This window comes from Podarcis raffonei, chromosome 3, assembly GCF_027172205.1.
Source record: "Podarcis raffonei isolate rPodRaf1 chromosome 3, rPodRaf1.pri, whole genome shotgun sequence".
NCBI classification, from domain to species: Eukaryota; Metazoa; Chordata; class Lepidosauria; order Squamata; family Lacertidae; genus Podarcis; species Podarcis raffonei.
The window spans coordinates 113607862-113634438 of NC_070604.1; the positions used below are offsets into that span (position 1 = coordinate 113607862).

Genomic DNA, 26577 nt, shown 5'->3' on the forward strand with positions numbered 1-26577 from the left:
CTATGTGGGGCTACCTTTGAAGGAAACTACAACTAATCCAAAATGCGGCAGCTGGACAGGTGATTGGGACTGGCCGCAAGGACCATATAATGCTGGTCCTAAAGGATCTTCATTGGCTCACAGTGCGTTTCTGAGCACAATTCAAAGTGTTGGTACTGACCTTTAAAACCCTAAACAGACTCAAACCAGTTTACCAGAAGGAGTGTCTACATCCCCATTGTTCAGCCCGGACACTGAGGTCCAGTTCCGAGGGCCTTCTGGTGGTTCCCTCCCTGCGAGAAGTGAAGTTACTGGGAACCAGGCAGAGGGCCTTCTCAGCAGTGGCACCTGCCCTGTGAAACGCCTTCCTATCAGATGTGCAGGAGATAAAGAACTTCACAACTTTTAGAAGACACCTGAAGGCAGCCCTGTATCAGGAAGTTGTTAATGTTTGACATTTTATTAGATGTGTGGGGTATAAATAATAAAATTATTATTATTATCATTGAACTCTACAGCTTGAGGAACTTGCCTGAGTAGCCCATTGACATGAGAGGCTCGCCCAGCCCCCTGTTCCCCACATTGCCCTGGTGTTCTGCTTGTGCACATGCCAACTGGTTGGGAGAGGAGGGAAAGTATTTTGTTAAGCTGTATCCTTGACAGTTCTTCCATTACTGTAACTCTTGAAACCAATGTAGGCTCAACCCTGATTTAAAAAAGCATCTCCATAATGGATTAAACATACAAACTCCAGCAGTAAAATGCGGGGTTTTATTAGCTCTCCCCTTCCAGAGCTACAGCTCCCAGAATTCCCTGTGAAGTGGGATTGGTGAACCACTCTGGGAATTGTAGCTCTGGGAGTGGAACAGGGTCCCCGAACAACTCTTAGCACCCATAACAAACTTCAAGGCTGTGTTTTGGTTCTTGTACTGTTTCAGAGGGACACGGGTGGCGCTGTGGTCTAAACCACAGAGCCTTGGGCTTGCTGATCAGAAGGTCGGTGGTTTGAATCCCCAAGACGGGGTGAGCTCCCGTTGCTCAGTCCCTGCTCCTGCCAACCTAGCAGTTCAAAAGAATGTCAAAGTGCAAGTAGATAAATAGGTACTGCACCGGGAAGGTAAATGGTGTTTCTGTGCACTGCTCTGGTTCGCCAGAGCAGTTAAACATAATAATAATATTAATATTAATTTATTATTTATACCCAACCCATCTGGCTAGGCTTCCCCACCCACTCTGGGTGGCTTGCAACAAAGTATTAAAATACAGTGGTCTGTTAAACATTAAAAGCTTCCCTAAACAGGGCTGCCTTCAGATGTCTTCTAAAAGTCTGGTAGTTGTTCTTCTCTTTGACAATCTGGTGGGAGGGCTTTCCACAGGGCGGGTGCCACTACCGAGAAGGCTCTCTGCCTCATTCCCTGTAACCTCACTTCTCACAGGGAGGGAACCGCCAGAAGGCCCTTGGCGCTGGGCCTCAGTGTTATGTTATGTAGTGTTATGTAGTCATGCTGGCCACATGACCAGGAAGCTGTCTGCGGACAAATGCCAGCTCCCTCGGCCTATAGAGTGAGATGAGCGCCGCAACCCCAGAGTCATCTGCGACTGGACCTAATGGTCAGGGGTCCTTTTCCTTTTCCTTTACTGTTTCAGAAAGTGCAGATTATATAGGTCTGACTTCAACTGTGAACTGAATCACATTTCTCCCCCACCCCTCCTGCAGGCCCAAAGTCCACCCTCGCCTTTTCTCTGCTCATTCTTGAGCTGTTGACTGTTCTCTAGAGAACAGTGTCTTGTCTTTGTCATTTCCCCTTCCAGAGCTTCCTGCTTTGAGAGAGGCACTTAGCTTAGCTTGCATCTCGTCTCACGTCTGTACCACTTCCACAGATTTACGGCTCAGATCAATGGCAGACCTGGATCCAAACTGAGCCTCTTTCCCTGTGCGTGCATCTCTAATCCCTCCCAAAGTGGAGGATCTGAGGGACCCGTTGCCAAGGGATCTTCCCTGGAGAGAAAGAGTGATGCAAACTGTCAATGGCTTTCGCCGAAAGAGGCAGTATCTCTCCGCCGCTTTCTGAGCTGTGCCCTTCAGGTGAACTTCTCTCATCTGGAGTACTGCAGTTTTAAGCAAGGGCATTAGCATTTCCTGGCTGGCATTTATTGGAAGGCAAAGTTTGCTTACGGAGAGTCTCTGAGGAGAGGCGGCTTGGCTTCAGCTCTTTGCCAGCAAAAGACCTTGGAGCTGAAATGTTTACTGGCAAAGCGGAATATCCTTCCTGCCTCATTCTCAGTGGAACGCCTCATGCAGTATTGGTTGAGGCTGGAAACTATCTGGTTAAGGCACTTGGAAAGAAGAAGAAGAAGAAGAAGAAGAAGAAGAAGAAGAAGAGAAGAGTTTGGATTTGATATCCCGCTTTATCACTACCCAAAGGAGTCTCAAAGCGGCTAACATTCTCCTTTCCCTTCCTCCCCCACAACAAACACTCTGAGGTGAGTGGGGCTGAGAGACTTCAGAGAAGTGTGACTAGCCCAAGGTCACCCAGCAGCTGCATGTGGAGGAGCAGAGATGCAAACCCGGTTCCCCAGATTATGAGACTCTTAACCACTACACCACATTGGCTCTCAGTGGGATGTTGTAGTCCAACATCTGGCTCACATCACTTTGTCTATCTTTACTTGTTATCCTTTATATAAAATTTTTGCGACTGTACAGGAGTATGCCACATGCTACTGAATAAGTAGAGATTTCATTTCACCTGATGTAGCTTTCCCCACTTCTTCAAAATAACACCCCCCCCCCAAGCCAAAATCCTTTTCTAAACAAGTACTAGGGGAAAACTACAGTGCGGTATAATGGTTTGGGTGCTGGACTATGACCTTGGTGACCAGGGCTCAAATCTCCACTCAGTCACTGTTAAAATTCCTGCTCCGTGATTGCAGTCATGGGATTGTTGTCTATCACGTGACGGTGCATGTTTTGACTCCACAGAGTGGGACGTGACGGAGACAGGATGTGTTTTACTGTGTTCTGTGAAGTAGGACTATTGTCCTTTTTTCTCTTTGCTGTCTGATGCTAGAGAGAGAGGGAGCCATGTTGCAGCGCTCCGTGTGTGTTTATATGTAAATAAAGTAGATTAGCCAAAATGCTGAGTTCTGCCACGCGCATGATGCGCAAACTCTGCGGATCCCTAAGGGTGCCGATGTCTGTTAGCATCAGTCACTGTGATGTTTGGGCAGAAGAAAGCTTTTGAAGCTCCCGAATGAAAGACCAGGAGGGAGAGAACATGCCAGTTGGGCATGTGTCTCTGCCAGAGTCCTACTCGAGTGTAGGCTGAACTCCTGACAGTCACCTTTTCAGTACTGGCCCCGACTTGGTGGAACGCTCTGTCACAAGAGACCAGGGCCCTGCGGGACTTGACATCTTTCCGCAGGGCCTGCAAGATGGAGCTGTTCCGCCTGGCCTTTGGTTTGGACTCAGTTTGACCCTTATGTTTCCCTCCCCTTATGGTTTTCATCTACAGGCTACTTTTAAAATGAGGCTGCATTTTAAATTTCATTTTAACCTGTATTTTTAAATTGGTTTTTTTCCTATTATGTTTTTACTGTAATTTTACTGGTGTTAGCCACCCTGAGCCTGGCTCTGGCTGGGGAGGGGGGGTATAAATAATTTTTAAAATTATTATTATTATTATTATTATTATTATTATTATTATTATTATTATATTTTTCATGTACTGAAGTAACAAAGGACAAGAAAACAGACAACCTTTTCTTATACTGGATGTATCCCAATACGTATCCATTTCTTTATTTTATGTATTATTTTGTTTGGGATTTGAGAGCTGTATATCTGTGATGCTTTAATAAAGGAAAACACGGCGAAAGAAGGAGAAAAAAATATTGGTATTTTGGGTAGGCTGTGCAAAAGAACAGCAGGAGCGATTCATTATTTCCTCTCTATCTTTCTCTCTCTGCCTTTGAATGGCAGGTTTGTTTACTTTGGTGATCACAGAAGTATGGGCGGGGGGAACCCTCAGTACCACAACCACCAGCAGAAATCAAACCTTCAAGCTCAGAATGTAAGCATTTATTCTGGAAATCGATGTATTCATTTCAGGAGATTGCTCCTCCTTGTCTCAATCAATGAGAGTTCAGTCCCAGGTAAATGCCCCATTTTGGGGAAACAGTATGAGGGACTCGAGAGAGCAGTCTGGATCCTGCTGGAAGGAAAGGGAGAGGCCATAAGTTAACAATTTTACGACCTCTTCATGATCAGGGTGGATATTCGCGTATAGAGAGAAGTGTGAAATCAGGTTATTTTTGTATTGCATTACGACTTAGGACAGCCTTCTATCTATTACTCGAAGTACATCAATACTAAGCTGCTTAAAAACTCACTGTTGCTGAACTTCAAGACATACAGCAATTTCTTTTCAGTTCCTTGGTGAGATCTTGGGCACTTTGGAATATAAGAACATAGGAAATTGCCTCACGCAGAGTCACTTCGTCGAGTTCAGTATTGTCCACACTGATTGGCAGCTGCTCTTCAGGCATTCTGGCAGAGGACATTTGCAGCCCAACCTGGAGACCCCAAAGAAAGAGGCTGGGATCTCCTGTGTGGAAAAGAGGTGTTCACAGGATTCAAGGACTTTGTGTGTAGTTGTAAGTGTTGCAAGCAGAATATTCGGGGGTGGGGGAGAGACATTCAATTGCACAAAGAGAAACCCTACCGCTGATACATTGTTCGCCTTTAGTGCTCTGCTACCTTGACAGAAGGTCGGCGGTTCGAATCCCTGTGACGGAGTGAGCTCCAGTTGCTCAGTCCCAGCTCCTGCCAACATAGCAGTTCAAAAGCATGTCAAAGTGGGAGTAGATAAATAGGTACCGGTCCGGCAGGAAGGTAAAAGGCGTTTCCTTGCGCTGCTCTGGTTCCCCAGAAGTGGCTTAGTCATGCTGGCCACATGACCCAGAAAAACTGTCTGCAGACAAACGTCGGCTCCCTTGGCCAGTAAAGCGAGATGAGCACGTAACATAGGACACAGGTGGCACTGTGGGTTAAACCACAGAGCCTAGGACTTGCTGATCAGAAGGTCGGCGGTTCAAATCCCCGCAACGGGGTGAGCTCCCATTGCTTGGTCCCTGCTCCTGCTAATCTAGCAGTTCAAAAGCACGTCAAAGTGCAAGTAGATAAATAGGTACCGCTCTGGTGGGAAGGTAAACGGCGTTTCCGTGCGCTGCTCTGGTTCGCCAGAAGTGGCTTAGTCATGCTGGCCCCATGACCCGGAAGCTATACGCCGGCTCCCTCGGCCAATAAAGCGAGATGAGCGCCGCAACCCCAGAGTCGGTCACGACTGGACCTAATGGTCAGGGGTCCCTTTACCTTGACCTTGACTACAGCCCTATTGCAAACGACTTGCATATCTGATTTAGTTCAACCTTCTACCTACCCCTGGAGTAGCTTATTATGCCGAAGAAGAAGAAGAAGAAGAAGAAGAAGAAGAAGAAGAAGAAGAAGTAGAAGAAGAAGAGGAGGAGGACGAAGAAGAAGAGATTAAGGATGACAACTTGGAAAAAGAAATCATAATTATTATTTTTGCTGATGATCGCCTGATTTTTCAATAGCTCATTAAAAAGACGCAAGGCAAAAAGGTAGCAAACTGTGATAGCTATTAAGTTGTTTGAAGAAGCATCAACAGAGCCAGGAAGGGAGGAATTTACTGGCAATACATATTTTCCAGTTTCCCCCGTTTTTTTTTTTTACCGGCAGTCAATAAATTTGCTGGCAATTGGCAAGTCACTTTTTGATGGTGTTATTGAAGATGTACCAGCAATCAGAGCCAAAACGAGTAACTTGCCCCAAATTTGCAAGTCTAATGCTGCCATTGGAGAAGATACTAAAATATGATTCCCTCCCCGCTTTCCCAAACCCTTGATTGCTTCCGTTCCCTTCATTTTCATCTTGGTTTGCAACTGATAAAGTGTGACTTTGCAAATCTCAGCGGAATATCTTGGGAACAAAAGTGGATAATGACACAAACATGTATTATTTATAATATGCTAGGGATGTAGATATTTAAATAGAAGTGGGGGGGGGGGAGGAATCAACTTGCCAAAAATCATGAGCAATAAAAGAAGTCCCAAATGAAGCCAAGAAAGAATCATAAATGAGAAGAAAATTAGACTCTCTTTGGACAAGAAGGCTCAGAAAATGTTACATTTGTGAGCTGAGATGAAATTCACCCAGGATTATCAACCTCATATATCCAACATGCTTAAGTCTAATTAATGCATGAAGGTGTTAAGACCCTAGAGTAAGCTGTCCTGCCAGACTTAGCTACGTCACCCCCCTCACCTTGGGAAAAAGGGTAATCAAGCCTTTGTTCTTCTGTTCAACCATGTGAACCCTACCAGTAAATAGGTCTAAGCTTGATGCTCCAAGCTCAGACCATGTGGCTTAACCAAGCCATCCTTGTGTTTCTATACAAACAATTTTGAAACATTTACCACTTTGGAACCTAAGTTTTACTGCCTGTGTTTTCTTGCTGCTGTATGGAAAAGCACATGAATCTGACCTTTGAAGAGTTTGTAAGTAAACCATTTTTAATTTACCAAACATGTGGTCTCTTTCTATGCAAATGGGAACTTTGGAAGCTACTTAGATGGGGATATTTTAAAGGTCCAACAGCCTATATTTCCCCGCTTTACTTGGCTGCATTTTTTTGCAATTTAAAATTTCTGCTGGGGTTCTCTCACCAAATACTTATCACCCAGCAGAATAACAAGAAAAGTGAAATTCCTCTCAGTGAAAAGGCAAATAAATGAATCAGCTCAGACAGGTGTTTTTTTTTTTTTAAGGTCCTGGGATCTATTTTGAGGGATTCATTGCTTTCCACAAGGAGCACACATATTTTTTCTTGCTGTTGCTCTGGGTTAAATAGGTTAAGTACCTACGAGACCGCCTCTCCTGGAATGTCCCAAGATAAGGAGACAGCCTGAGTTCAGCCTGAGTTATTACGCACACACGGCGACCCTGCTTCTGTTCCGCTGTGTTTACGTTCTGCTGGAGTCGGAGGTCCCTGGGGAAATCAGAGCCGCGCAGAGGAAGCGTGCCGGACCCCCCGGGAATGGCTCACTTACGGTCTTCAAACAAAAACATCTTGGAGATCCCAGGCCACAGCGAGGTTAGGCTGGCCTCAACCAGAGTCAGGGCTTTTTCGGCTGTGGCTCCAATCTGGTGGAACGCTCTGTCACAAGAAACCAGGGCCCTGCGGGACTTGACATCTTTCCGCAGGGCCTCCAAGACAGAGCTGTTCCACCATGCCTTTGGCCAAGGCACAGTCTGACCTCCTCCTTTGGTAATCCTCATAGAACTCTAGCCCAATGGTTGCCATTAATTTGATTTTGAATTGATTTTGGAATGATTTGATTTTAGAATGCTATGTTACTTTTATTGTTGTTAGCTGCTCTGAGCCCGGCTTTGGCTGGCTGGGGAGGGCAGGATATAAATAAGTTGTTGTTGTTGTTGTTTGTTGTTGTTGTTGTTGTTATGATGATGATGATGATGATGATGATGATGTTGGTTTCTGACCCTACAAAACCTGCTTCCTAGATGAATGCCAATGTCACAAGCGGCAATACCTCCATCACAAGAAGTTCTCCTTCGGTTTGCTTTTGAATCCATCAAGAGACAGTTGTCTACCTATAGCTTCACCTTGTCTAAGATGTCTACTTTCTTGACAAAGATCCCATGGCCGATGCCAGCTTCCACCAATCTCAGCATGTTGTTGGACTACAACCCCCAAGCTCCAGCATGACCAGTGCTTAAGGACGATGGGAAGAAGAAGAAGAAGAAGAAGAAGAAGAAGAAGAAGACGACGACGAAGAAGAGTTTGGATTTGATATCTCATTTTATCACTACCCGAAGGAGTCTCAAAGCGGCTAACAATCTCCTTTCCCTTCCTCCCCCACAACAAACACTCTGAGGTGACAGATAGGTAGCCGTGTTGGTCTGCCATAGTCAAAACAAAATTTTTTTTTCCTTCCAGTAGCACCTTAAAGACCAACTAAGTTAGTTCTTGGTATGAGCTTTCGTGTGCATGCACACTTCTTCAGATACACTGAAACAGAAGTTGCCAGATTCTTCTATATAGTGAGAAGGTGGGGAGGGGTATTACTCAGAAGGGTGGTGGGAATGGGTGATTGGCAGATAGCTGTGATGAGCCTGTTGACGACTCTTAACGACTGCAATAGGTCTTACAGGAAAAAGCAAGGGGTGAGAAGGTGAAAAATGGCTTTGTCATGTATAATGAGATAAGAATCCAATGTCTTTGTTCAGACCAGGTGAGTGGGGCTGAGAGACTTCAGAGAAGTGTGACTAGCCCAAGGTCACCCAGCAGCTGCATGTGGAGGAGCAGAGATGCAAACCCGGTTCGCCAGATTATGAGACTACCGCTCTTAACCACTACACCACATTGGCTCTCAGTGGGATGTTGTAGTCCAACATCTGGCTCACATCACTTTGTCTATCTTTGCTTGTTATCCTTTATATAAATTTTTTGTGACTGTACAGGAGAATGGCACATGCTACTGAATAAGTAGAGATTTCATTTCACCTGATGTAGCTTTCCCCACTTCTTCAAAATAACACCCCCCAAGCCAAAATCCTCTTCTAAACAAGTACTAGGGGAAAACTACAGTGTGGTATAATGGTTTGGGTGCCGGACTATGACCTTGGTGACCAGGGCTCAAATCTCCACTCAGTCACTGTTAAAATTCCTGCTCCGTGATTGCAGTCATGGGATTGTTGTCTATCACATGACGATGCATGTTTTGACTCCACAGAGTGGGACGTGACGGAGACAGGATGTGTTTTACTGTGTTCTGTGAAGTAGGACTATTGTCCTTTTTTCTCTTTGCTGTCTGATGCTAGAGAGAGAGGGAGCCATGTTGCAGCGCTCCGTGTGTGTTTATATGTAAATAAAGTAGATTAGCCAAAATGCTGAGTTCTGCCACGCGCATGATGCGCAAACTCTGCGGATCCCTAAGGGTGCCGATGTCTGTTAGCATCGGTCACTGTGATGTTCGGGCAGAAGAAAGCTTTTGAAGCTCCCGAATGAAAGACCAGGAGGGAGAGAACATGCCAGTTGGGCATGTGTCTCTGCCAGAGTCCTACTCGAGTGTAGGCTGAACTCCTGACAGTCACATGGAGTTGAAGCTCACTAGGTGACGAAAGGCCAGCCACAGTGTCTCAGCCTAACCTCCCTCACAGGGTTGTTGTGGGGATAAAATGGGGAGGAAGAGAACCCTCTTTGGGGGAAAAGTGGGGTGGAAATGCAATAAAAATAAATATTCTGCCTTGGCCAGACCATTACTGGAATACCGTGTCCAGTTCTGGGCACCGTAATTTAAGGGGGATGTTGACAAGCTGGAAGGTGTGCAGAGGAGGCCAACCAAGATGATCAAAGGTCTGGAAACCAAGCCTTATGAGGAACAGTGGAGGGAACTGGATATGTTTATCCAGGAAATGAGTAGCGAGAGAGAGAGAGACGAGATGAGAGCCATCTTCAAATATCTGAAGGACTGTCGCATGGAAGAGGGAGCAAGCTTGCTTTCTCCTGTTCTGGAGGGTAGGACTCGAACCAACGGCTTCAAGTTGCAAGGAAGGAGATTCCGACTAAACATTCTGAAAAACGTTCTGACAGTAAGAGCTGTTTGACAGTGGAACAGACTTCCACAAGAGGCGATGGACTCTCCTTCCTTGGAGGTTTTTTAATTCCGATGGCAATCTGTCATGGATGGTTCAGCTGCTATGGATGGAGCAAGCTTGTTTTCTCCTGCTTCACTTAATAGATTGAAATTTGGGGGTACAAAAAAAGAAAAGAAAAGAAAAAAGAAACAACAACAGACATCTGAAACAATGTACAGTGGTACGTTGGTTTACAACCATAATCCATTCCGGAGGTCCATTTGTAAACCAAAACAGGTTGTAACCTAAGGCCTGCTTTCACCAATGGGGCCTCCAATTTTATTTGTCCATATTCCAAAAAAAAAGAAAAAGAAAAAGGTTTGTAATCCAAAAAAAGGTTGCAAATCAGGACACGCACTTCCAGGTTTGAAGTGTTTGTAATCCACAACGTAAGCAAACCAAGACGTATGCAAACCAAGCTACCACTGTTACTTATAAAAATGTTACTTATAAAAATGTTACATTAATACAAAGTTACTAATATACAGTCATACCTCATGTTACGTTTGCTTCATGTTACATTTTTTCAGATTGCGTCCCGCAGCGACCCGGAAGTACTGGAAAGGGTTACTTCCAGCTTTCGCCGCTCGTGCATGCGCAGAAGTGCTAAAGCACGCTTCGCGCATGCGCACAAGCACCAAATCGCGCTGCGCACCTGCGCAGATACGGCGCTTCAGGTTGCGGACTTTTCATGTTGCGAACGGGCCTCTGGAACGGATCCCGTTCGCAACCAGAGGTACCACTGTATAGAAATCAGTATCACACCCTATCTCTCAGCCTCCGGTTTCTCAAAACATGGCTCCAATCAAGCTCTCAGCTCACCAACGAAAACCTCACAGCAAGAAGAGATCCTGGAAAAAGCGGGCGTCTCCCCAGCCTTCCACTCTAAAATTGCTTTTTATGGGCACTCCCTCAGGCTGCCCAAGGCTGTGGCCCATGCAGCTGCACACCCAGTTCCAAGGACAGCAGTGGAGTTTCCCAGGTGATCCACCTGGAGCAGGAACCGGCAAGCCACTCCAGTATCCCTGCCAAGAAAACTCCATGGACAAAGACAACAGGTGCTTGGCTTACCCAGAGCTTAAATGCATGACCTTTCACACAGACTTCCACATGCCTGCATTTGGAGAGGATCCCTAACGGCACAGAGAGGGGGAGAGAGAGAGATATAAGTTCCGAATATAAGACACTTTAACTTTTCACAGTCAGAATTTGGAAAAAAAGTGTGGCTTATATTCGGGTCAATACGGTAGGTTAGGGACGCTGGTGGCACTGTGGGTTAAACCACAGAGCCTAGGACTTGCTGATCAGAAGGTCGGCGGTTCGAATCCCCGCGATGGGGTGAGCTCCCGTTGCTCGGTCCCTGCTCCTGCCAACCTAGCAGTTCGAAAGCACATCAAAGTGCAAGTAGATAAATAGGTACCACTCCAGCGGGAAGGTAAACGGCGTTTCCGTGCACTGCTCTGGAAGTGGCTTAGTCATGCTGGCCACATGACCCAGAAGCTGTACTCCGGCTCCCTCAGCCAATAAAGCGAGATGAGCGCCGCAACCCCAGAGTCCTCCGCGACCGGACCTAATGGTCAGGGGTCCCTTTACCTTTACAGTAGGTTCTGCCAACCCCCCCCCCCCTGCCTTCGCCCATGGAGAGACAGTATCTGAAATACAGCTGTAACAATACAGGACGTAGCATTTTACATTGAAATAGGGGACAATCCTTTATTATGAAGGATAGGTGTCAAGTCCTAAATTTTGTAATTCGATGATTCAATGCTAGACGCGGCGCCTGTGGGCCAAGCCCGCGAGGTGGCGCCTGCGAGCCGCGCCTCCCTCTCTCGCCCCCCCCCAGCTCCCCCCCCAGCATCGCACGTGGTCCACCACCTCCCAGCTGAAAAGCCTCGCGCCGCCTCACTTTCGCTCTCACTCTCACTCTCACTCTCGCCCGGCCAACGTGGACCGCGCCGCGGGCGCAGCGCCTGCCCAGGGCGCCGGACCAGACCCTCCCGTGCCCAATGCGCGCTCTGGGCATCCCGTGGCTCCGAGAGCGCCGCTCGGAGCGTCCGCAGGGAGCCGGTTGCGCGGGCTGAATCGGGGCGAGGCCCGGCTGCCCGGGACGGAGGAGGAGGAAGAAGAGGAGGAGGAGGAGGATGGCTGCCAGGGACGAGCCTAGTTGAGAAGCGGGCATCGCCCTTTCCTGAGCTGCAACGGAGGAAGGAGAGGGCGGATCGGTGCCCCAGCGCACGGATTCTCCCGGAGCAACGTGGGGAGGGTCCGGTTCTCTCTCGGATCTGTGCCTCTACCCCGCTTCTCCAGCCCCCGGTCTCCAAAGCTGCGTTGCCCAGACTGGGGAGTGGGGCGCAAAACTGCCCTTGGTCCGCATCCTCACGTACAAAAGACCCGCGTGTCGCCTTCCCGCGCTTGCTGCGTCCGGAGAGGGCGCGTGGGCGTGTTGCAGGATCTAACAGAAAGGCGAGCTCTAGCTGGAAAGCAAGGGAAAGTCCTCGAGTCCTGTCCGGGGGGATCTGGCAAAGAGACTCGGATCGCGCCACTCCCGGATCCCTGCTTCCGAGGGAGGTCTCGCGCCGGAGCAGATGCGGAGCAAGCCCTGAGTTTCGCGGAGCAGAAGGAAGCGAGGAGACACCCTCTCTGCGCCTCCTTTGGGGAAACAGGCTGGGAGGCGCTGGGTGAGCGACCCTTCTCCGCCCGACGGCGCCAAGGATCCTTTGGGGCGGCTCCACTTTGTTTGCAAAGAGCCGGACTTGGGAGGGGCGCGTGGACTCGCCCCACTCGTGTTCGCGCCGCGTGGCTCGCAAGTTCGTAGGCGCGGGGGGCACTGTGAAACTCATTAGCGCGCACGGGTATGTATATGTGTGTGTGTATGTATTTTCCTGTTGAATTTGGAAGATCCACTAAACTCTGAGGCTGAAGCTCTGCCGGAACACCCTAGCTCCTTGTTACAACCCCTCAGGCACACACACAACAAAGATTTTGCTGTTCTACGGCTCCCTCCGCCCGGGTACTGTTCTAAGCGCAGACTCAACAACCGGATCGGAGGATTGAAGATTCCTTATCTTCTCTCTGTCTCCCCCCACCTCTAAAATAATTTGCAAGGATGTCTTTTAAGCACCGAGGGAGCGCCTCCTTCCTTCTGAACAAGCCACAATAGCTTGGGGGAAAGCACCCCCCTTCACTTTGTCTTTACTGCATTCCGAAGTCACTCCGATTTCTCCGAGAGGAACAGTCCCGACTGACTTAAAGGCGTTGTTTTCGAGGATCCTCCGAGATCTGGGGCTTGAGGGTCTTGGTGGAATACGGAGTGTAAGGACATTCCCCCCCTCCCCATCCTAGGCAGGCGATCCCGGAGCCACTTGGGCCGCCGGCATCATGTCTAAGGTGGCGACTCCATCCGGATCCGCACCTGGAGCCGGGGCGTCGGCGTCGTCGGCGCCCGGCTCGGAAAGTTGCGCGGCGGGTGTGGCCGAAGACCTCTCCAAGGTGTCGGACGAGGAGCTGCTGAAGTGGACCAAGGAGGAACTGATCCGGAGCCTGCGCAAGGCGGAGTCGGAGAAGATGAGCGCCATGCTGGACCACAGCAATCTCATCCGCGAGGTCAACCGGCGCCTGCAACTTCACCTGGGCGAGATCCGGGGACTCAAGGTACACACCTGGGAGAGAGGGGATGGAGAGGGCAGGCCAGGGAGGGAGTATTCTAATTTCTGCTGGGTGTCACGAGAGGCAGGATGTTTCTGGCTTCCCAGCTCTAGGAATCACAGCTGGGGAGAGAGATCTGGTTGGCCACTGGGAGAATATCCTGGATGCAGTTCCCTCCAAGAATTTTTAAAAATGTAGGAGCTAGCCGACCTGGCTTGGAAAAGTCCGTGACCAGAAGGAGGAGGATTATCAGGAAGAACGGACGAAATTTAAAGAATATTTAGTTAAATATGTTGAGTTAAATTAACTGGAAAAGCTTGCAAATACCAGATAGGCCTAGGATTTAAATATGTAATGTGATGAATTAATATGTTTAATGGAAAGAAAGAAAGATGTTAAGTGATGAAGTTAAATTTATAAGAATATTGGTTTTGGAAAACCTTTAAAATGATATACACTGAAATTCAACCAGGGGAATGCGAGGAAGTCACTTAACAGTGTTACTAAGTTTGGTTTCAATACGGTTGACATTCATGTTTGTTTGTTTATTTGTTTGTTTAGTTACTGATTTTTTGGAAAATCAATAAAAATTTTCGGGGGAAAAAAGAATTTTAAAAAATGTCTTCAGGTGGAGAATCCAAATGGCATCCATCTCTCTCACTTGCTTCCCACTGGGAAGTTCTTCTCTTGAATTACTGAACAGCTGCTGGGAGACTTTCCACCCGGGAGATTCATCTGTCTCCCATTCTGTCGTCTCCAAAATCTGCCAGCTGAGATTGGTTCGCCTCATGGTAGTGTCGCCTTTGCCTCTTTGCCGTGAAAACAATGTTTCCTTGGTCTTAGATACCAGCCGTCCCTCTCCAAAAAGAAACAAACAGTTATTGCTTTGATTGCTAGGACTCACAGAATCGTAGCATTGGAAGGGACCCAAGGGTCATCTAGTCCAACCCTGTGCAATTCAGGAATGCTGCCCACAAGCTGTCCGTGGGTGGGTTTGAACCTTCTGGTTAAGAGCCAGGCATGCTGACCCATTGCGCCACAGAGGTACCTCAGTCCCAGAGCATGTGGAGTAAGCTTAATGTGTGACCTTTGAGCATGTGCAGAGTGCAGTCAGCACTGAGTGATGGGTTAGGGACAGCTTAAGGTCACCCAAGTGAGGTTCGTGGCTGAAGTAGAGATTTGAACGCTGGTCACCTAGGTCCTAGTCCATGACTCTAACCACTATGCAACATTGCCTCCCAATGCATGTTGGAGAATGTCCCTTGGAGAATGTTCAAAGGTCAGGAGGTGATGGTCAAATAGACCTAATGGACGCCTCATTTCTTCTTCCCCTTTCCCCACTCCCAAAGGCACCAATTCTTCCAGCCATTGTGGAAGATGCGTCTTCCTGGCCATCTTCTGGACTTCAAAAACTGATTTTGGCATATCCCCTGTAAATGTGTTGCATATAGATTATGATTTTGGGGCGTTTTGAGTAGACTTGGATACTGTCTCCATTTAACAGATCCTTGCCCCCGCCTGGAAAGTCTTATCAGATGTCCAGTTGGTTACTGGTTAAATTGGAAAGAGACTGTGAGCAGAGTCGGGGGGTGCGCTGAGTCTTTTGATATTATTGCTTCATGGGTCGGATCCACAGCCTTGAGCCCCTGGGAGAATAAGGAGAGCCCTGCTGGCTCAGACTGGAGGTTATAGATTAGGCTTCCTCAACCTTCGCCCTCCAGATGTTTTGAGGAAGAATGGACAAAATTTAATGACCATTTAGTTAAATTTGTTAAGTTAAACTAATTGGAAATAGCTTGCAGGAAACAGATTGGCTTCAGAAATTGTATAAGTTAAGTGATGTTTAATATGTTTAATTTTGAATTGAAAAGATATAAGGATGTTAAATGATTAAGTTAAGTTTATAAGAACTTTGACTTGGAAAACCATTAAAAGAATATGCATTGAAATTCAACCACGGGGAAGCGAGGAAGTCGCTTAACAATGTTAATAAGTGTAATTTTAATAAGGTTATGATATATGTTTGTGTGTTGTTTGTTTGTTTGTTTATTTATAATTGTGTGAAAATCAATTAAAAAAATTGAAAAAAGAGAGAGACTACAATTCCCATCATCCCTGACCACTGGTCCTGCTAGCTAGGGATCATGGGAGTTGTAGGCCAAAAAAAACATCTGGAGGGCCGAGGTTGAAGAAGCCTGTTATAGATAATAGAATCCTGGAGTTGGAAGAATCCTGGGGGTCATCTAGTCCAGCCCCCTGCAATGCGGGAATATTCAGCTGTCCCATATCAGAATCGAACCTGCAACCTTGGCGTTAACAGCAGCACGCTCTAAATGAGCTATCCAGGTCCATTTTCTCCTGCATCCTGTTTCTGACAACAGCCAACCAAATGTCTCTGGGCAACCCGCAGGCAGGGCATGAAGGCAGTAGCTCCCCAGCAAACCAATGTTTGGTGTCTCTGAACCTGGAGGCTCTGTTGAGCTGTCCTATGCACCAGGAGCAAACTTGTTTTCAGAGTTCTAATCCCTTCCTAGCCAAATCAGCATTATCCATGCACAAGAGAGAGGGGGGTGGCAGGCCTGGGGTGACCCCAGGGTTTGCAGAATTGCCCCCTAAAAAGACTTAGGGGGGGAATCTGTTTTAGAAACCGCCTCATTGGACTGAGTATGCCCACTGAATGCTGAGCATCTGAATGCTCAGATAGGAAGTGGAATGGAGTATCTTGCAAAAGGGCATGGCTGGCTGCTTGGAGCACTGAACGGGAGTATTCCACGCTGCACCATTTTGTTGCAGGTCCCATTTGTCATGACTAACTGTTACTTTTTTGCCAGAGCAAGGGCATTACAGTGGTACCTCAGGTTACATACGCTTCAGGTTACATGCGCTTCAGGTTACAGACTCCGCTAACTCAGAAATAGTACCTCGGGTTAAGAACTTTGCTTCAGGATGAGAACAGAAATGGTGCTCTGGCGGCGTGGCAGCAGCAGGAGGCCCCATTAGCTAAAGTGGTGCTTCAGGTTAAGAACAGTTTCAGGTTAAGTACGGACCTTCAGAAAGAATTAAATACTTAACCTGAGGTACCACTGTACTATTAGGAACTTTTTTTCCATCTGGGGAGAAAATCCACTTTGGAATCCATTATCGGAATCCTTAATGCACAGTGGATTTTTTTGCAGGAGATGATGTCTGAGTAGGAGAGTGGCCCTTGTGTTTGCTTAAGGAGCTTTTGCCTGCAAGAATTTCTCCACTGTGGAATTTGCATTGCCACACGATCTTCTTTTTTCATAGTTAAAACATGCGTCCTCCTTTGCCTATTCCACCCCGGAGGAAAGATGCTCTGTCGGAATGGGGTGTTCGTTGGCTGGCTCAGGGGAGCTGGGAGTATGAGGGGCACTTGGCAAGACTGATAATAGACGGCTGAAAAATATTGGTGCCAAACCAGGGAAATCTGTGGCAACTGGGAATATGCCACTCCTGAGATGTTGCTCTGGCTTCGTTTATTACTTACCACCCTGCCCTTCCTCTAAGAAACTTCTCTGTCTGCCCCTTGCACCAGTCTCTGACATTTCCAGTCCAAAAAATGTCTGGAGGGGGGAAAAAACCTCCTAGCCTGGCATTCTGTAGAGCCAATGGCCTAAGTCTGTATAGAACATCTTCCTACTCTTTCGTGGTCCAGGTTAGATGCATGGGACTAGACCTGCTTAGCCCCAGCAGCTGAAATGAGGCAGTGCAGTGTAGTGGTTCGATTCAGATGTCAGACATAGCTGGGAACCCCAGATTTGAATCCCGCTTCAGCTGTGAAGCTCCTGGGGTTAACTCAGGCTAGTCATTTTCTGGGTTGTTGTGAGGCTAAAGGAGGGGATTTTGTGTGTGTGTGTGGAGAGCTATATGATGTCTCAATCTTTTGGGGGAAAGGGTTGAATTGAATTTTATTATTACGGTCACAGACCAGTTCTGGCTCACTTTCAATATCAGGAAAATCATAAAACACAACAGGAATACGTTGAATTGCAATTGGGTATAACAGAGACAATTCAGATACAGCGGCAGTTAAAAATATATATTAAATCTTGATCACTAAAATATAACCTAAAATTGTCATTTAAAACCTTAATCATTTTGGTAGTACAGCTTGTTCCCTAAGTTTTATGGCAGTCGCACAGAATTTGGCCACCCTTAGCGTGATCTCTAGATCCTTGTCCTCTACCAGGAGTTTTAGATATTGAAGTTTGGACCCATTTGGAGGGGGGAAAGGATTAATAAACGTGATGGTGATGACGACGACAACAAGTACCTCTTATTTCTGCACTATTTGAGCAACATTCACCTCTCCCTGTGGTCCTCTGCAGTTTATGGTCCCCCAATACTTCCTTTCCATCCTATGGTGTTTAAGTCATGATTGAGTGGAGATAGCTCAGTCGGTAGAGCATAAAACCCTTAATCTCATGGTCGTGGGTTTGAGCCCTACTTTGGGCAAACGATTCCTGTATTGCAGAGGGTTGGACTAGATGACCCTCGGGTTCCCTTCCAACTCTACAATTCTACGATTGCCCTTAAAAGGTAAAGGGAGCCCTGACCATTAGGTCCAGTCATGGCCGACTCTGGGGTTGCGGCGCTTACCTTGCTTCATTGGCTGAGGGAGCCGGCATACAGCTTCCGGGTCATGTGGCCAGCATGACTAAGCCGCTTCTGGCGAACCAGAGCAGCGCACGGAAACGCCATTTACCTTCCCGCCTATTTATCTACTTGCACTTTGATGTGCTTTCGAACTGCTAGGTTGGCAGGAGCAGGGACCGAACGACGGGAGCTTACCCCGTTGCGGGGATTCGAACCGCCAACCTTCTGATTGGCAAGTCCTAGGCTCTGTGGTTTAACCCACAGCACCACAATTGCCCTTACATCCCACCTTTTCCTCCAGGAAGATCCAAGGTGCCGTACATGGTTTTCTCCCATCTCATTTAAATGCCACAACATCCCTGCGAGGTAGGTTCACCTGAGAGGCAGTGCCTGTCCCAAGGTCACGCAGTGAGCTTCATGGCTGAGTGGGGATTCGAACCCTGCTCTTAACAGCACCTGCGTGAATCCAGGAAAGGAACTGTGGTCCGCAAAGAGACAGCTTCTCCCCATTTAAATAGTTCCTCCTCAGGGTCAGGGGTTTGAGCCCCACGTTGGGCAAAAGATTCCTGCTTTGCAGGGGGTTGGAATAGATGACCCTTGTGGTCCCTCCCAGCTCTTTGATTCCCATGTTGGTGGTTGTGAAAGAGACACCTACACACCACCAGCTTTTTGTAAAGCTCCCCTGTGTGATCACCTAGAGAGAATTCTTGTGTGTTCTAGGTGATCAGGAGAGCACACGCCCAACTTGGATGTGTAGACTTTAAGACATGGGTAGGCAAGCTAACGCCCGGGGGCCAGATCCGGCCCAATTGCCTTCTAAATCTGTCCCGCGGACGGTCCGGGAATCAGCGTGTTTTCACATGAGTAGAATGTGTCCTTTTATTTAAAATGCATCTCTGGGTTATTTGTGGGGCATAGGAATTCGTTCATCCCCCCCCAAATATAGTCTGGCCCCCCACATGGTCTGAGGGACAGTGGACTGGCCCCCTGCTGAAAAAGTTTGCTGACCCCTGCTTTAAGAAGACTTTGCAAAAAGAAAAGAAAAAAGTTTGTTGCTTGCCTCATTGGCTTTTTGTTGTTGTTGTTTAGTCGTTTAGTCGTGTCCGACTCTTTTTGACCCCATGGACCAGAGCACGCCAGGCACTCCTGTCTTCCACTGCCTCCCACAGTTTGGTCAGACTCATGCTGGTAGCTTTGAGAACACTGTCCAACCATCTCGTCCTCTGTCGTCCCCTTCTCCTTGTGCCCTCCATCTTTCCCAACATCAGGGTCTTTTCCAGGGAGTCTTCTCTTCTCATGAGGTGGCCAAAGTATTGGAGCCTCAGCTTCAGGATCTGTCCTTGCAGTGAGCACTCAGGGCTGATTTCCTTCAGAATGGATAGTTTTGATCTTCTTGCAGTCCATGGGACTCTCAAGAGTCTCCTCCAGCACCATAATTCAAAAGCATAAATTCTTCGGCGATCAACCTTCTTGATGGTCCAGTTCTCACTTCCATACATCACTACTGGGAAAACCATAGCTTTAACTATATGGACCTTTGTTGGCAAGGTGATGTCTCTGCTCTTTAAGATGCTGTCTAGGTTTGTCATTGCTTTTCTCCCGTTGGCTTTTAGCATGCCACAACTCATATCCTTTAACGGGCTTTTACAAGATATTTTGTCCTGATCTCCCTGCTATAGCCCTCTGATGCAGTTCCAGTGGTTCCCCTTCCTTGTTGCTTCTTGCCTAGTCCGATCCAGCTTCATACCACATCTGTTTATACTAGTTCCTTCTGGTGGGTTGTGCATGTGCGGCAAAAGAAAGGAAGAAAAGTCATCTTGATTGCTTTGCAAATGGTTAGTGGATTGCTGAGTTAATGGGCCGTACGGATTATTATCTGTGCTTGTACCCTAATGCAGTCCCCACTTGTCAAGAGAGGCAGAGGAGAATAAACTGTGGAAAGGAAGGTGGAAAAAAATATATCTTCACCCTCCTCCCTCCCCAAAAAAGCTCTTTCCGGGTGGTTATATTTAGTGACATCCCCGGCTGACTATTGATCCAGGCGGCGGCGGAGGGATATAAAACTTTGAAATGATGCACTCAATTGACCTGGCGACAAGCAGGGCAGCTGGGAAGAGGAAGGGCGAACAAGGAACGGCTGCCGAACTTTGCACTTGGGTCATTTCAGGAGACCTAGGAAGCTGCCTGATACCAAGTCAAGCGAATGGCCCATCTGAGCTCAGGACTGCCTACACTGGCCGGCAGCAGCTCTCCAGAGTTTCAGGACTAGGGGGACCTTCCTAGTCCTTTCTGGAGATACGCTGATATTGAGCCTGGGATGCTCTGCATGCAAGATGCTCCTCTGTAGGCTATTTTTTTCACCTGCAAAGGCGGAAATATGGGGAATCTCTTGGAGTGAAAAAAGGAGCCTGCGGAGGGCAGTTTTGAATGGGAAAATTTCCGAAGGGTTAAGTAGTCCATCTTCTGGATCACAGCAGGGGAGGAAAATGTTACATTCCCCCCTCCACACCTGCTGTGATCCTGATAATTCTTTCCCCTTACAATGATCCTGGTAATTATTAACCCCATGTTGTGCTCCTGGGGACGCGGGTGGCGCTGTGGGTTAAACCACAGAGCCTAGGACTTGCCAATCAGAAGGTCGGCGGTTCGAATCCCCGCGACGGGGTGAGCTCCCGTTGCTCGGTCCCTGCTCCTGCCAAGCTAGCAGTTCGAAAGCACATCAATCTGCAAGTAGATAAATAGGTACCGCTCTAGCGTGAAGGTAAATGGTGTTTCCGTGCACTTCTCTGGTTCGCCAGAAGCGGCTTAGTCATGCTGGCCACATGACCCGGAAGCTGTACGCCTGCTCCCTCGGCCAATAAAGCGAGATGAGCACGGCAACCCCAGAGTCGTCCGCGACTGGACCTAATGGTCAGGGGTCCCTTTACCTTTACCTGATGCGCTCCTGATTTTTATTAGCTTCCCTCCTGTTGATGCCCTTTTAAAACACCTTCACACTAAAGGCTAAGGCAGGGGTTGGCAATTATTTTTATCCGTGGGCTGGTCCAGTGTCCCTCAGACCGTGGTGGCGAGCAGGAGAAGCAGCACCGGGGGGGGGGGGGGAGCTGGAAGAAGAGGCAAGGGGGGCAAGCAGTCCTCAGCCCCAGCCCTAGCCCCAGCCACTGTGCTTACCTTCCGTGGGGCTGCCACCACCACCACTGCTGCTGTTTCTTGTGGGTAGACAGAGCGAGCTCGTCCGCTTCGCTCTCTGGCCCACAGGAGCACCAGGGGAGCGGTGGCAACGGGAAGATGAGTGGCGTGAAAGGGCTGGCTCCGGAGAGGGGCTGCTTAAAATGGCATTCAGCCAGCTCAGTCCAGCCCCCTTCCTCCTTTAGGCAGGGCAGGGAGAAGCCAGGAGGAGGGAGGGAGGAGGCGCCGCCGTGGTGTGTGTGAGGGAGAGGGGGAAAAAATGGAAATGGCGCAGCCCGAACGAACAGAATTCCCACGCCGATCCAAGGACAGTCCACGGGCCGGATCCTGAAGGCAATTGGGCCTGATCCAACCCTCAGACCTTAGTTTGCTGACCCCTGGGCTAAGGCATATTTTTTATATATATATAAATTTATTATTAATTTTCAACATATTGTGGTACCTCGGGTTACATACGCTTCAGGCTATATACACTTCAGGTTACAGACTCGGCTAACCCAGAAATATTACCTCGGGTTAAGAACTTTGCTTCAGGATGAGAACAGAAATCGTGCTCTGGTGGCGCGGCAGCAGCAGGAGGCCCCATTAGCTAAAGTGGTGCTTCAGGTTAAAAACAGTTTCAGGTTAAGAACGGACCTCCGGAACGAATTAAGTACTTAACCCGAGGTACCACTGTATCATTTTCAACAATAATTAAACATACTTTAACTTCTTATACAATTTTTTCTGAGTTGCATCAATCACATCTGAAAATTTTCCAATCTAATTACTTAATTTACATTTCTTATTTTCACTATTACATTTAAATCTCATATCTAATATCTCTCTTCTTTGCAATATTTCATATATTTCTCCTTACAAAACTTCTTGTAGTCCTACTAGCGTAATTTGTTGATTACAATTGCTCTTCAAATAGTTCGTATATTTCTTCCAATATTCTGTAAATCTCTGGTCCCACAGGTTTCAAATCCTTCCTGTCATTTTATCCAATTCTGCGTAGTCCATTTATTTTATCTGCCATTCTTCTTTATTCGGTATTTCTTCTTGCTTCCGTTTCTGAGCCAGCAATACTCTTACCGCTGTGGCCTAAGGCATATTTAACACCACTAACACCAAGGTTCAGTACCCGTATTGGACAACTGCATATTCCTGTATTGCAGGAGATTGGAGTAGATGAACCTCAGAGTCCCTTTGAAGGAATGGGTTTCTGTGCAGTCAGTTTAAAACTGACTCGAACCCCGCCCCCCTCTGCATTGCTCCCGGAAGGGAGGGAAGGAAGTCAAATGACACCGAGGGTTGGTTCCAAGAAAGAGTTTATTATGCTCTCCCAATAGCAGAAGGCACTTGCGTGGTCAGTCCACAGCAAGTCCAAAGAAATGAGAAATTTCATGCAGTATATATATCCTCCAGGCACCCTCTCCCTCCTTCCCCAGAAATCCAACCACGTCAGCCTATGTACGCAGGTTGACATCACATATGTTCCTGCTCTGGTATTCTTAACCATAAAAGGGTATTCCCTTTTATGCCAGCGTGGTGTAGTGGTTAAGAGCGGTAGTCTCGTAATCTGGGGAACTGGGTTCGCGTCTCCGCTCCTCCACATGCAGCTGCTGGGTGACCTTGGGCCAGTCACACTTCTTTGAAGTCTCTCAGCCCTACTCACCTCACAGAGTGTTTGTTGTGGGGGAGGAAGGGAAAGGAGAATGTTAGCCGCTTTGAGACTCCTTAAAGGGAGTGAAAGGCGGGATATCAAATCCAAACTCTTCCTCTTCTTCTTCTTCTTCTTCTTCTTCTTCTTCTTCTTCTTCCTGTACTTCTGACCATAAAAGGATCTTCCTGTTCCTACTCTTATCTTGGAGCAAGAGGTCATCATCTCCGAGAACACACTCTGGCGCTGTTCCCAGACTGGGTCTGTGCGTTTTTGTGGTCAGGACGTAAGATAAGGCACAGACGTGTCTTCTCTGTTCTACTGGTACAGTCAAGGCTTTGCTTGCTGTCACAAACTGATAAAGGAGAGGGCTCTGAGCATTTGTTTATACAGCTGAGCCTTTTGACTCAAGAGCTCAAGTTTATGCATTTTAGAAATGCTAAGAAGAAAAGGGGGGGGGTTCGAGTCAGTTTTAAACTGACTGCACAGAAACCCATTCTTTCACCTTCTGTGATTCTGCTTTTGCCGCAAGTCTTGGCCGCAGCGCTGTGCAGACAGGAACTATATTCTAACCCCACTTTCCTGGGAGTAAGCTTAATTAAATTCAATAGGGATTAGAGATGAGAGCTAATTTTGTAATCAGCTCCCTGTAGTCCACTGATTTCAATAGATCTACTTTTGAGTATAACTTGGTGGGATACTAAGAAGTTAAGCCAGGCTCTCCTGTACAGTAGTTTGCAAATTCTGCTTGGTTTTTTCCCTCCTCACTGGAGTCTTGAAAGGTTTTGATAGAAGAGGGGGAAAAGAGGGATTAGCCTCAATTCCTACCTCTGGCTCTCCCGATATTGTTCTTTCTCCTAGAGAAAAAAGGTAGGTAGCAGAAGCTTTATTTAACACTGTAGCTGGAAGACAGGCTAAATCTGTTCCTCTACCCATTTTACAAGGAAGATAGAAAAGCTTCATAGATTTTTCTTCCTAAGGGTGGGCTGTTGAGTTAAGCTCGCGTTTTATCACCCACTGATTATTCTTCCTGGAATTCTTTCTACAAAAGGATAGTCACTGGTATTATTATTATTTTTTTTTTTATAAACCTTGACTGTACTGAGTTTGTATTGGCCCAAAATATATTTCTGCAGTAAAGGCCAGCGGTCTGCAGCTTAAAAGGAACCGTAAAGATGGACTATCCTAACTTTTTTGTTTGTTTCGAAGATGCAGTAGAACTTCCTCTGGAGTGATTCTAGCACACTGGCGGCCCAGTTTGCACTTTCAAGTAGCAAAACATCATTTGCAACAATCCTCTAAACATTACGTGCTTTTAAAAGAGTTTTAAATTTAATTTTCAGTGATTGATTACAATTTCTACAATTCAAGATGTACCGTATTTTTCCGTGTATAAGACGACCCCTATTTTTTAAACCCAAAATTAAGAAATTAAGTTGTTTAGCCTTTTGTGGGGTTGGGGTGGGGAGGGCGGGGTATAAATAAAAATTTACTTGCTTGCTTACTTACAGATGTCAAGGAAATAAACAACTATTTGTCTTTTAGAAGACATCTGAAAGCAACCCTGTATTGGGAAATGTCTAATGATAAAACAAATGTCTCATGTTTTACCATTTTTTATGGTAAGCCGCCCAGAGTGGCTGGGGAAACCCAGCCAGATGGACGGGTAGTAAATATTATTATAATAAATATTATTATGATGATGAAGGTGCATCTGCATCAGCATGGCCTGATGCCTTCATCTGCCCCAGTTGCAACTAAAAATGTCTCTCCTGTATCAGTCAGTCTCTACAGCCACAGCAGGGCTGTAATTTTCCAACCGTTTGACTTCACCTCTGAAGGCACACTCTTTGACTGTCTCCTGAGACAGATGGATGCCAACAGCAGCAACAGTTCAGGGTGTTGGACTAGATGATCCTTGGGGTCTCTTCCATCTCTGTGATTCTGTGTGGGAGGGAATGGCAGGTGGAAAAGCTTGTAATATTCCTCTGTGTTTAGCTTCAGCTTGTTTCCCGTGAGACATGGATGTTGATCAGAGGAGAGTCTTCCCCTTGCTAACCTATTGTTTTCTCTCTTTGCTCCTCTCTCTTTTGAAGGACATCAACCAGAAACTTCAGGAGGACAACCAGGAGCTGCGAGACCTTTGCTGCTTCTTGGACGATGACCGGCAGAAAGGCAAGAAGGTTTCCCGCGAGTGGCAGAGGCTCGGCCGGTACAGCGCGGGCGTCATGCACAAGGAGGTGTCCCTGTATCTTCAGAAGCTGAAGGAGCTGGAAGTTCGGCAGGAGGAGGTGGTGAAGGAGAACCTGGAGCTGAAGGAGCTCTGCGTCCTGCTGGACGAGGAGAAGGGTGGTGTTGCCGGTTGCCGAAACTCGATCGACAGCCAGGCCAGCCTCTGCCAGCTCAATGCCACGAGCGCCTTCATCAGGGACGTTGGAGACGGCAGCAGCACCTCCAGCACCGGCAGCACGGACAGCCCTGACCACCACAAGCACCACCCGAACTCAAGTCCTGAGCACCTCCAGAAGGCGAGGAGCGAGGGGAGTCCCGAGCATCAGAAACACCGCAGCGCCAGCCCCGAACACCTCCACAAACCCCGCGGCTCTGGCAGCCCCGATCACCAGAAACACCTGAAAGGACCCAGCCCGGAGCATCACAAGACTCTTGGAAAGGGGTCTGTGGAGCAGCAGAAGCACAGCTGCAGCAGTCCGGAAACGCTGCCGAAGCACTTGTTGAGTGGCAGCCCCGAACACTTTCAGAAACACAGGCCCGGCGGCAGCCCGGAACACCAGAAGCACAGCGCTGGCGGCGGAAGCCCCGAACTTCTCCACAAACACGCTCTGAGCGGGAGCTCCGAGCACCTCCCGAAAGCGAGGGGCACCAGCCCCGAACATCTCAAGCAGCACTATGGCGGAAGCCCGGACCACCTCAAGCACTTGGGGGGCAGCAGCAGCAGAGAAGGCACCTTAAGGAGGCCGGTGACGGATGACCTCTCTCCCCATCACCGAGGCCTCTACAATGGGATGAACGGTGAGTCCATGTTATTTTATTTTATTGCAACGATGATGTCGAAGGGTTCATCTTTCCTCTTTGCGTGTGTGCAAATTACGGAAGCGCCGAGGTGGGGGAAGGCACCCATTTCTGTACATACGTGATGGAAGGCTTCTTGCACAGCACGGAGCAGGAACTGCGCAGCCAAGGCTGCAGTCGCCCCTGGTGATGATTCAGTGGCTAAGTACGGGCGAAGTTGATGGATGCCTTGCCGTAACAGGCTGCACAACAGTTGTATCTCCTGGGCTTTTGCGCAAAAGCATCTCGCCTGTACAAAGAGGCATTGAAATATGGGATTCCTCTAGGCTGGAGCTAATGTACTGTGAGCACAGCCTGAGTGCACGTAGGCTGGATACGGAACGGAGAGAATAGGCTGGATGGGGAGAAATCTTCTTTTCATAAGGGTAGCGCCTGGGGATGGAGGGCATCTGTGTAGCTTTTAATTCATTACAGCTGCTGTCTTCTGGCATAGGGTTGCTTCCAAAACATAGCGTCAAGGACTTCACTAAACCCGGCCTTTCCAAAGGCCAGTGCAGGAGTTAGTGTTCATGAATTGCAATCTTCTTTGGAGTTTGCTTAGGGATGCGGGTGGCACTGTGGGTTAAACCACAGAACCTAGGACTTGCTGATCAGAAGGTTGGCGGTTCGAATCCCCACGACGGGGTGAGCTCCCATTGCTCGGTCCCAGCTCCTGCCAACCTAGCAGTTCGAA

General features: G+C 47.8%; 1 protein-coding gene across 8 annotated transcripts in view; it reads left to right on the forward strand.

Annotated features, from left to right (window-relative positions):
- Positions 1-12473: 12473 nt before the first annotated feature.
- Positions 12474-26577, forward strand: part of CCDC85A (coiled-coil domain containing 85A) — a 144755-nt gene continuing 130651 nt past the window's right edge. For 7 of the 8 annotated variants that reach the window (XR_008329775.1, XR_008329774.1, XM_053383677.1 and 4 more), the window contains exons 1-2: positions 12545-13369; positions 24911-25844. Coding sequence is in view for 6 of the 8 variants with exons in the window: in XM_053383677.1 (XP_053239652.1) it covers positions 13097-13369; positions 24911-25844 (1207 nt within the window). In the remaining 2 variants the exon portion in view is untranslated. Of the gene's footprint in view, positions 13370-24910; positions 25845-26577 lie in introns of all 8 variants that reach the window. The other variant, XM_053383678.1, reaches the window with a different exon arrangement.